The sequence below is a fragment of the Anastrepha ludens genome, chromosome 2 (assembly GCF_028408465.1).
Source record: "Anastrepha ludens isolate Willacy chromosome 2, idAnaLude1.1, whole genome shotgun sequence".
Taxonomy (NCBI): Eukaryota; Metazoa; Arthropoda; class Insecta; order Diptera; family Tephritidae; genus Anastrepha; species Anastrepha ludens.
Genome location: NC_071498.1, coordinates 105,376,477 through 105,388,941, shown reverse-complemented (window position 1 = coordinate 105,388,941; position 12,465 = coordinate 105,376,477). Strand labels below are relative to the sequence as shown.

The 12,465-nt window shown below is 36.9% G+C and overlaps 1 protein-coding gene across 3 annotated transcripts in view; it reads right to left on the bottom strand.

Moving 5' to 3' along the window:
- LOC128855024 (CCR4-NOT transcription complex subunit 6-like) overlaps positions 1–11,427 on the bottom strand; it is a 98,185-nt gene extending 86,758 nt beyond the window's left edge. Inside the window, exons 1-4 of one of the 3 annotated variants that reach the window (XM_054089589.1) lie at positions 11,080–11,427; positions 9,028–9,059; positions 8,560–8,688; positions 3,253–3,439 (exon numbers count right to left, since the gene is read on the bottom strand). In XM_054089589.1, the coding sequence (XP_053945564.1) occupies positions 3,253–3,439; positions 8,560–8,688; positions 9,028–9,034 (323 nt within the window). In that variant the 5' untranslated portion in view covers positions 9,035–9,059; positions 11,080–11,427. The remainder of the gene's footprint in view (positions 1–3,252; positions 3,440–8,559; positions 8,689–9,027; positions 9,060–11,079) is intronic. The other 2 variants (XM_054089587.1, XM_054089588.1) reach the window with 2 other exon arrangements.
- Positions 11,428–12,465: the final 1,038 nt, after the last annotated feature.

Here is a 12,465-nt window from a genome sequence, read left to right as displayed (position 1 = left end):
ACGCGGAATAAGCGGATCTCGACCATATTTTTACTTTTTACGTTTTTTACAGACATTAATTTAAATAACTTTTTACTAAAGTCCCTATTTCGAACTTAGAATATCTGGACTTCGGAGGTTAACTTTGAAAATCGGAGAAATTAATTTTTTACTTATAACCCAATCTCTTAAAAAATTTGGTTTCGCCCAATACCCAGAAAAAATTAATTTTGAAAAGTTGATCGATTTCATTATTATTAGGAAAAACTTCAATATTCTTGAAGAAAAATATTGAAAGATTATTATATTATAAAGGGTGATTTTGTAAGAGCTATAGGAAAGTTTTTCAAAAAAACACGTAAAATTTAGAAAAATGCCTGAAATTTTTATTTAAATCGATAGTACAGTCCATATAATTTAATTTTTGAAGATTATTTCATGCAAATGTTGACCGCGACTGCGCTTCAAATGGTACATCCGCTTAGTCCAATTTTGGCATACTCTTTCCAATGTTTCGGCCGGTATTTCACATACAAATGCGTTAATGTTGTCTTCCAATGCGTTAATTGAAACAGGCTTGTCTGAATAGACATGAGCTTTAACATAGCCCCACAAAAAATAATCTAAAGGCGTTCTATCGCACGATTTGGGTGCCCAATTGACAGGTCCCGAACGTGAAATAAAATGTTAACCGAACTCGCCTCTCTACAAGTCCATTGTTACGCGTGCTGTGTGGCATGTGGCACCGTCTTGCTGAAACCACTTGTCAAGCAAGTCAAGCTGTTGCATTTTGGGCAAAAAAATGTTGGATATCATTTCACGGTAGCGCTCATCATTCACAGTTACGTTACAATTCGCAGCATCTTTGAAGAAGTACGGTCCAATGATACCTCCAGCCCATAAACCGCACCAAACTGTCACCTTTTCTGGATACATTGTTCTTGCAATTCTTCTGGATGATCTTGACTCCAAAATCGACAATTCTACGTACCCTTTGATCAAAAAATGAGCTTCGTCGCTGAACACAATTTTTCGATAAAAAAGTGGATCTTCGGCCAACTTTCCAAGAGTCCATTTACCAAAAATTCTGCGTTGCGGTAGGTCGTTCGGCTTCAATTCTTGCACCAGCTGTATTTTGAAATGCTTCACACCTAAATCCTTTCGCAAAATTTTCCACGTTGTTGAGTAACAGAGGCCCAACTGCTGCGAACGGCGACGAATCGATAATTGATGGTCATCATTCACACTGGCCGACATAGCTGCGATATTTGTTTCAGTTCGCACTCTACGTAAGCGTGTTGGTGGTTTGATGTCCAATAATGTAAATTTTGTTCTAAATTTAGTCACAATAGCTCGAATAGCCGCTTAGGTGGGTCGATTAAACTGGCCATAAAATGGAAAAAGCGCGCGATAAACTTTCTTAACAGAACACGCATTTTTATAATAAAATTCAATGATTTGCAAGCGTTGTTCGTTTGTAAGACGATTCATGGTTAAATTATAGACCAAACTGAAGATGTTTGACAGCGAAACAAAACACGAAACGTGCGTCAGCTGTTTAAACCAAGTGTTTAAATAGATAATAGCTAAAAAATCGCTATTAACTTGTATGAGGAAAGCTAAAAAAAATGCAATTCCTTGAAAATGGAAAGAAAATATAAAGTTTGTGTTTTGTGATATTAAGAACATGTTGATTTTTTTTCAATTGTATTTAAACAACTTAGCATTATTTTCCATCCCTACACTGTATAATTTTTAATTTATATGTCAATAAAACTCAATGAATTTTTCGATATTTGTTGATGCTACTCTTGAAAGCAAAGTACCAAAATAATGCAATCCATGAACGTGATAATTCAATCCACTGAATTATAGGGTCCGGCACTCAAAGTGTAACCACTCGCGCAGCTGATGCACGGGCATGAACGCGAAAAAAGAAAATCAGTAATGGATTTCAAACGCAGTAGTGTTATTGTATTATATTTGGCTGGAAAATCAAAACCAGCGATGGTTCGTGAGCTCGAGCTTACAGTAAATAAAATTTTTGTTTATCACACCATTACTCGTTACAATAATACTGATAGCATCGTGAAACGTAATGGAGGTGGTCATCTAAAGACTGCAACGTCACGAGAAATGGTTCAAAAAGTGAAGCAGCGATTTGAGCGAAATCCCCGTTGAAGTGCCAATCAAATGGTGAAAGAACTGAAAATTTCTTTCCGTAGCATCCGCCGTACACTGAAAAATGATCTCAAAGTCAAGGGTTACAAGATCCAAAAGGCGCATGATCTCACATCAAAGCAGCAACAAGTCAGACTTGAGAGAACGATGGAGTTGCTTCGCTTGGCCGGAAGCAGTCAATTTCCGAACATTGTGTTTTCTGACGAGAAAATTTTTCAAATTGAGCAATTCGTAAACTCGAAACGATAAGATTGATTTGAGCGACCGTTCATACGAGAATTTGAGTCATCGATTGGGCTCCAGGAGGCAGTATCCGCCACAGGCAATGATTTGGACTGCTGTAACCACAGATGGGTGCTCTCCAATCGTTTTCATCAAGACTGGAGTCAAAGTAAATGCGAAATATTATCGGGAAAGTATTCTGGAGGGTGCTTTGAAGCCGTGGGCAGACAAACATTTCGGTAGCAGACCATGGACGTTTCAACAGGACTCGGCACCGATACCACAACAACAACCATCTCACAAAGCTCGAGCGAACCAATAATGGCTAAAAAAAAACCTTCCGAACTTCATAACGTCCACACAATGGGCCATTTTGAAGAGCAAGGTCCGAACTGAAAGATTCACCAGTCTCAAGGAGCCGAAAAAAGCCATTGTCCGCGAGTGGGCCAAAATACCTGTAAATCATATTCGGGCTGCTTTCGATTCGTTTCTGGACCGTCTCAAGGCCATAGCCAAAAGGCAAAAGGTGGTCATATCGAGCAAAAGTAAATTTATTCTTCATTTCGTATTAGTTTCACACATTTTTTACTTTGAATTGAATGAAAGTAATTTTCCAAACAAAATTTATTGCCTTCTTAATTGGTTACACTTCGAGTGCCGGACCCTGTAGATGTAGAAAATAATTTAGATTTTTATGTGCAGTACATATTATATTTATTTATTGTATAGATGAAAATTTAGCATGATGAGTTGCTGAGTTTTTGTAACCTCTTTTTATATGTTATTGTTGTAACAAGCTATCGTGGGAAACTTAAAACAATCGCCAAATCCCTAGAAATATTAAATTATAGACTTATATCATTTACTTACCTCAGTTGTATTAGCTCGCCTAGTTCAGCAGGCAAGCTGCGCAACTTATTGCTTGATAAATCCAATGTACGCAAATTAGATAGCAAACCAATATCGGCAGGCAAACGCAACAGCTGATTGTCGTTAAGGTACAAAGCTGTTAGATGTTCGAATTCCCATAACGATGGACTGATGTTGCGCACGCATCCTATACAAAAATATATTAAAATTTTAATTAATTTTCGGCGAGTGCAAATTACATTAAAACAAGCTAAGAAATGCTAAATCCGGTCCATACCGAACTTTATACACCCGCGCACATTTTAGTATAATTTAATAGCTGCTGGGCTGTTAATTTTTGAAATCAAAAAAATTCATAGATAAGCGAGCTATAATTTATAGCATGATATAAAAAGTATGTGTGGTTTTCTCCGATCTCAACAATATTTATGCCGGATTTAAAAAAATATTGGAGTAACACGTTTACCAAGATTAAGGGCAACCGGTGGTCTAGAATTAAAAAAAATATATATTTTATTTTATATATCGAAAGTATAGACTTTTAAGAATATGCTGTCTAATTTTTGGAAGGATATTCCCAGTATTTTCGATTCTACAGCCGTTTAGCAGGTAGAGTCAGATTCGTAACGGGGCCACTCTCAAAACTTTAAACTCAATTATCTAAAAACTACTTTTTTCGGCCAGGTGTTGTCAACAAAAAAAAAAACTATTCAAACGAATCGTCTGAAATTTTAATATGTTGTTCACAACAGCAATGGCTATAGCCCGTACTAGAGCCATATTATTATTTCAATTATTTCGTATTTTTTTTTTTATTAAAAAGCTAAAAAAAAAACCAATTCATATTCAAAACCTCGCCATTTTGTCAATTTTTTTTTTTTTTCTAGTACGAGACATAGCTACAGTCATACTGATTAATAATTTTTTGTGTTTCAGATAAATATAAGAGCCAAAATGGACAGCACCGTCCAGGCGAACTTCAGCGGAATTTTTAACATTCAAATTAAAAAACAAAAACTCATTTTTGTATGTCAAACAAGTTAAATAAAAAGCCTAAAAAAGTGAGAAGTATGCTCTATTGGCTGCTTGTATTCTTTTGTCGATAGTGATGCCCATTGAGTTTTCATAGCTTAGTTTAAATACCAAATATGTAAAAGTTTTCACTGCCTCAAATTCATATGTTCCGATTTTGATTGTGCTCATTAATTTTCAATCCTATTTTACCGGTAGCCCTTTTCAGTGTATCATCTTGTGTTAGGTTAGGTTAAATGGTGTAAGGGGCCCACTTGGACAAACATTTAAAATTCGTCCGTTGTGATACCATACAGGGGGAGGGGAGGGGCACAGGAGAGGGGGAGCACCAGACAGAATCCAGGGCTTGGATTTCCGGATGACGACTAACAGTGGCGATTTACGTTTGTGGGCAGCTGAGAAGAAATTGCTGAAATGTTTCCACCTCGTCCTCTAAACAGCTTCTGCAGAAAGGGCTTGAAGCAATCCCAAGCCTCACCGCATGGACACCTAACGGACAGTGTCCGGTGAGGATACCTACCAAATTCGATAGCTGTGGCTTTGTTAGCCTTAGAAATTCTTTCGAGCGCCCCCGCGGCCAGAAGGATCTCGCGAATTTGCGCGTTTGTGCTCGCTGAGTCGGCGCGAGACCCACCTTTCCAGTTGCAGACCACAGGTTCTTAAGGGAACTCCAATCTTCCCATATTGCTATGAAGCCGTCTGAAGGGTCCCCTGCCTAGCCAACTCATCGGCCCAGCAGTTTCCCTCTATGCCGTTGTGACTGGGTCCCAAATGAACCTAAAATCGAAGTATTCCGATGCAATCGAGTGGAAAAACATTCCCCGACTAATTTCAAACGTACCAACAACGAGCCCAAGACCCTAATTGCCGCTTGACTATCGGAGTAGATATTTACCTCCTTTACTGTAATTACAGAAGCGAGCAACCAATCAACAGCTTCCTTAATTACGGCTACTTCTGCTTGGAAAAAACTACAGTGATCCCGAAAACTAAATTTGAGCTTGGTGGAGAGCTCCTCGCAGAATACTCTCATCTTGTGTAAGCCTGGTCTGTATTATGAACGCCTCTGAATACTTGTTTTGTATCAATACTTTTGATTTTGTATTGCGTGGTGTCATCATTACCATGCGAGCTAATTTTTGTGAAACTTCGCATCGCTCAAATATTGTGGGTATAATCATACAATCACAGCATAACCAGTCAAATATTTGTTTAAAGTCTATCTGTTCTATTCTGTTACATAGAACCGTTATGTAAACAAAATTATCATACACTTGTGCACAAATGCGCGCGGGAATAATTAACTTATTTCTAATCAATGATAGAACATGCATAGGCATATGTTTGCACATATACTTTTACAAAATAGACCACACCAATTCCAATTACTTTACATTCAGCAAATTTTATCTATACTAATATTATAAAGAGGAAAACTTTGTTTGTTTGTTTGTTTGTTTGTAACGAATAGGCTCAAAAACTACTGGACCGATTTTAAAAAATCTTTCACCATTAGAAAACTACATTATCCAAGAGTAACATGGAGTACATTTTATTTTGGAAAAAAATAGGGTTCCGTAAGATATTTGGATTTTTCGGACACAAACTGAAAAAAATCTTATATATAAAATAAAGTCAACTTTTTGTGTGTGTTCGCTAACCGGCCGTGTCTGCACCGAATTAAACCAAACTTACACACATTGTTAAGAAGGTATTGAAGATGGTTTCCGTATAGTTTGAATACCTATTGGTGGATAGGGCTCGAGATATAGGTCAAAACGTGGACCCGGGTAACCTTCGGATGTGTATGTACAATATGGGTATCAAATTGAAGCTGTTGGTGAATGCTTTAGTACAGAGTATTTTTCATGCCGCTCCGTGACTGGGGTCTCGAGATATAGGTCAAAACGTGGACCCGGGTAACCTTTGGTTGTGTACGTACAATATGGGTATCAAATGAAAGCTGTTGATAAGTGCTTTAATACGGGGTAATTTTCATACCTATCGATGACTAGGGTCTGGAAATATATGCCAAAACGTGGACCCGCCGTGTCTTTGCACCGAATTAAACCAAACTTACACACATTGTTAAGGAGGTATTGAAGATGGTTTCCGTATAGTTTGGATACCTATTGGTAGATAGGGTCTCGAGATATAGGTCAAAACGTGGACCCGGGTAACCTTCGGACGTGTATGTACAATATGGGTATCAAATGGAAGCTGTTGGTGAATGCTTTAGCTCAGAGTATTTTTCATGCCACTCCGTGACTAGGGTCTCGAGATAGAGACCAAAACGTGGAGCCTAGAATGTGTTTGTACAATATGGATATCAAATTGAAGCTGTTGGCGAATGCTTTAGTATAGAGTATTTTTCATGCCGCTCCGTGACTGGGGTCTCGAGATATAGGTCAAAACGTGGACCCGGGTAACCTTTGGTTGTGTGTGTACAATATGTGTATCAAATGAAAGCTGTTGATAAGTGCTTTAATACGGGGTAATTTTCATACCTATTGATGACTAGGGTCTCGAAATATATGCCAAAACGTGGACCCGCCGTGTCTTTGAACAGAATTAAACCAAACTTACACACATTGTTAAGTAGGTAATGAAGATGATTTTCGTATAGTTTGAATACCTATTGGTAGATAGGGTCTCGAGATATAGGTCAAAACGTGGACCCGGGTAACCTTCGGACGTGTATGTACAATATGGGTATCAAATGGAAGCTGTTGGTGAATGCTTTAGTTCAGAGTATTCTTCATGCCACTCCGTGACTGGGGTCTCGAGATATAGGTCAAAACGTGGACCCGGGTAACCTTTGGTTGTGTGTGTACAATATGGGTATCAAATGAAAGCTGTTGATAAGTGCTTTAATACGGGGTAATTTTCATACCTATTGATGACTAGGGTCCCGAAATATATGCCAAAACGTGGGCCCGCCGTGTCTTTGCACCGAATTAAACCAAACTTACGCACATTGTTAAGTAAGTATTGAAAATGGGGTTCGTAAAGTTTGGTTGTAATTCGGAACACTGGCAACGCGTACAGTGTTCTTTTGAACCAGCCATAATGTCGTTTACTTTTTTAACGCTTGGGGCGGAACTGAACTGTCAAATTGACAGTGTGAGTTACAATGTGTCAATATTTCTTTCTGATTTGGATGCCATAAGGAAAAAACGTAAGTGCAACATGTAAAAATTGTTTGTGAATTTTTTTGGAGTGGATTTTGGAACAGTGAATAATTTCTTACGAAATTTGAGAATTTAATGTGAAATCCGAATGAAATTATGTGTTCGTGAAAAAAAATTTTTTTTCGTTTTTTTTTTTGAAAAATATAAATGGATAATGGTTAAAAAAGCTCCAATGCTTAATAAAAAAAAAATAAATAATTGGCGCGTACACTTCTGTTAGGTGTTTGGCCGAGCTCCTCCTCCTATTTGTGGTGTGCGTCTTGATGTTGTTCCACAAATGGAGGGACCTACAGTTTCAAGCCGACTCCGAACGGCAGATATTTTTATGAGGAGCTTTTTCATGGCAGAAATACACTCGGAGGTTTGCCATTGCCTGCCGAGGGGCGACCGCTATTAGAAAAATGTTTTTCTTTTTCTTTTAATTTTGCTTTCACCGAGATTCGAACCAACGACCTCTCTGTGAATTCCGAATGGTAACCACGCACCAACCCATTCGGCTACGGCGGCCGCCAATAATGCTTAATAAAACATATAAATTGAAACGAAAAATTCATGGATGATCAGGAAAAAAGACGATTGTTTCTTAATTATTCATATGCGTTGATTTGAAATTTAAAAACAATCTTCTTTTTTCCTGATTTTCAATTTATATTTTATATTTACTCAAAAACAAATAGAAAAACAAAAAATATTGTTTATGCCAAAGCGCTTGAATAAAGAATAAAGAAATAAATAATATGAAAACCATATATTTTCTGTTCTAAACCATATCTATTCTATTTTAGTGTGCCCAGCGAAGGGGGCCGGGTTTGCTAGTTTGTAATAATCAGCTAACACCAAAGACTTTAGCTAAACTTAGGTTGAATTTAAGCTTTTCTTAACAAATAGCTGTTGAAATTCAAAATGCTAACTGTTGCATAAGTACATACATAGGTATGTATGAATATATTCGTTGCAATACATGCACACATCGAAAAAGCTTGAAAAAAAAAACTTAAAAAATAGATTTGCGAGACACTCACTTGCTCGCAGCTCTGTGAACTCGCGCGGAACTATTAATCATAAAGGAATATATTAGACATACCTGTTATCTCAATACCAGTCCAAGATGATTTTTTGCCAGCAGCCACATCTTCTGCTGACATAAAAATCTGTTGTCGTCTGTTTGCACTCTCGTATTTCTCCTTATTACGAGACATTTTGTACAAATTTCCTGCACGATAATAACACATAAACAATTCATTAATATACTGCTTCTTTTTTGTTTTCGAGCCAAAATAAAATTGAGTGACAACAAAATTGCAAATCGATTAGGCACGCGAAGTTAAAATTTGTATCTTGGCACTAAATTATTTACTTTTTTAGGCAAATACAAAATAAATAAAATTTTATAAAATGTGGGTAAGTATTAATAAAAACTTAAAAAATGGACAAATAACTATGCATTGGAAACGTTTGCAATCGATTTGAAAATTTCGAAGTTATTTTTCGCATAAGAACAAATTTAATGATAAATATTTTTTTTAATTTGTAAATGTGGAAAAATGATAACCTTTCATAATAACCGCCTGATGATAAGCGTCTCTGCAAAATATTAATAAAGTTCGATTAATATTATTTTCATTGTTATGATTTATGTGATAGTTGTTAGCAAATAAACAAGCAACATACGCAAATGCAAACAAATTAAATCATAAAGGATTTCAACAACGCTACAAGAGCATGCACAACTTAAGAAAGAAATTAAGAAATTTTTTCTGGAAGTTTTAAAAATTGTATAAAACATATACATATAATCTACAATTATTTTGTGAATTGTGAAGTTTTGAAGATAGCAATATAATAATACCATGGATACAAAGATTTTTTCTTCTCCCAACATGTGATATTAGCTACAGTTCTTTTTATAAACGGTGCTCCAAAGATAGTGGGAGCAAACGACAGGTAAAGTAACTCTACAATTGGGCCGGCCTAGACAGAGGCAACCAGCTGTTTCCTCTTTTATAACCGGGAACAATTGAGTGGCTGGAGCAGTTACCGCTCAGAGTTTTACCTTTTGTGGTACTCGTTGCCATCCCCGCGCAAAGGCCTATAAATCATTTGAGGAATTTTAGAATATTCAATGTATAAAATAGCAGCATAAAACATGCCCAGTTCTTACTAATGTTGCTTTCCCCGCCCCAGCATTGCAACTTTCAATTTTGTCAATTTTTGTATTTCTACGAAAGCTGAACCACATATTTTAATGTTTCTCCACTAAACAAATAGCTTTATGGTAATTTTTAATGGCAGAAACCCTGTTAAAATGTTGGTATTACCTACCGACCAAGCTTCTGTGAATTCTGCTACAGTGACTGCTTTTAGCCGGATCAAAATCCGGGTTGACCCAAGAAGGTAGTCCTGACTGTTGTTTATATATATTTTTGTCCAAATTGATGACTATCAAGAGCTCAGAATTAGAAAAACGGGAGGCTTGCTCTTCGACCTAAATACCCTTTGTGCCCTCTGCTCATCACAATATCATCCAAACAAAGTTTTCTTTTCAGTATACCTAAGATGGAGCTGAACATATGACAAACTCCTTAAACTCCGATGGTACGTAATCTTTGAAAGTACCTAAATACATGCATCAAGTTATCGATACGCGCAATGCGACAACGCAAACCACTCATAACAGAACTTTATGATGCAAAGCATCGCAGTATTTTTAAAAAATTGCATTGAAGTTATAGCTTTCCTATAACTTTTCTTCTAGCCCTACCAGGCCGTTATCTCAGCAGTAGGTGTGCCATATCCCCGAAGCTGTGAGAATTCCAGATTTCCTCAGTTAGTACTTAAGAAGGCTTATCAGCTGCTTAAATTTATTTCGGCTATAGCATCCCAACAAGGACTTGCTACAGCGTATCCCCACAGTTGGTTCTAGCATGTATCTCGTAGTCTTATATATATATTCTTTTTTTTAGTTCTTCCTTGATGGTATATTGCACCAAGGCAAGGAAGGGAGCGGGTCTGATTAGTAACGGCGGCCGCAGCTTAATATCCAGTAATTTATACAATTACCCCAGTGCTATTGGTTCTACCTTTTTGCATACATATAATCTTGGATGCATAATTCTTAAATTGCAATGGAAACATCTAATCAGAAACTTCGTATATCCACTTCGCCCTGTGCACGCAGTAGGTACTTGAATGTTTGACAAATGCTTTTTACTAATCTTATTTTTTAAACAAATAATGAATAAATAATTAAAATTGAACGGAAACAGACAAAATGTGTGGGTCTACCAGTTTTCATAATAGTTGACGAATGTACTACCTGCTCGTCTAGTACAAACCCTGTGGTGAACCAATTTATCCGTGGAATCTATGCGGGCTCTTCAAAATAATGGGGGTCATAATAATGTGCTAATATTTTTCTGCCATATTTCACTACCATATGTACATAGAAAGTCAAAATAATGGCACCTGTGCGCCTTGAAGGTAAGTGTAATAAATGACGGCGTAAAAACGCAATAGAGATATAAAAAACAGCAAATTATGACAACGTAGACAAAACTCAATCAAAGTTAATAGGGAATTCAAACAAAATATCACATAAACCTGCCTGCATTTACTTTTACCCAATGTTTCTGTACTTCCGAGCCAGCCACCGCGTACGATCAAGACCTGGTTGCAATCAGTGCTGCCGTTACAGCTATTGCCAATTTTGATGTTATTGCTGCTGTGGGTATTTGCCGTTTCCACTGCTGCTTGAGCCAGATAGCTAGTACACTTTCCTTTGTACAACAGTAATGTTTCCGCTTTTTCGTTAACTATTTTTTTTAGCGGAGTTGCTACAAATGCAATGCCGCTGGACACTGCAGACGTCAAACAGCTAAAAAAAAATACAGAGCCTGATATAGATGAAACTGGGGCGCCCTTTTTCGTTTCGCTGAATTGCTTTCGCACTGCTTTTTATCCTGTTTTTTGTTGTTTTCTTTTAATTTTTATTTCTTAAAGTTGTATTTTACATTTCCTCGTAAGCTTGAACGTAAAACTGTTGGTTTATTACTTTTTTATGCGAAAATGTTTGCGTTTAGCTAAATAACCACACTTCTTCCTTACTTCTCTTCTTCGTTCTCCGACTTTCGTTGTTCAATTTCGTTCACGGCTTTTTTGCATTCCCCCAACATTCGTTGTTGTGTTGTTGAGAAAATTGTTTTGTATACATTGGTGAATTTCGTAGTTGACCAGTGCTACCAGTAAGATATGCGACTGAATAACTATAGTAAGAAATGTGTGTAACTAAGTAGTATGCAATGAATTATGATTTGCTTTCATACAAACTGAAATGAGTAAAGCGTATTGTGTACCGGTTATAATGAATGTAAAGGTAAGAGGCAATGGTGTAACGGAAAGGAGAAAATCAATTACAGTTAAAATAATAATTAATTCATTTTAATTATTCATTAACTTCTTTTATACAATGTGAACACTATATTACACCCCCGACGATCGGCTCTATTTTATCGGAGTGGCACGGATTGTTGCTGTTGTAGCAGCATAAGCATTCCTCATACTTACATCGGGGAATGCTGCGGAGTGACAGTCCTTGGCCGGATATAAATCCGGGTCGTTTCGGTAACGTAGAACCGACTGTTGTGGAAACGACGTAAATCCGTATGGTCGCTTGGTTATTTTAATAGAACTCTCCGAAAATTTCTGGGGAAAGTTTTAACATGTTACAACAAAAACAACCCACGTCCTCTTAAGATATCTATAAAATGATTGATTGCTCACTTCGAATATTTTTAAATAAATAAACTCTTTTGGCTTAAATTCTCCACCAATTTTAAAAAAATCGTCCACATTAGTTAGGAAAATATTAAATTTTGAAAGTTACCGTTATACGAGTACATAGAAGCTGTACGTGTTCAATAGGCAATCAATAACCTTCATCTACCTTAACTGACAACCTATGCGTATGAGTAAAAATTTCATGAAGATATGT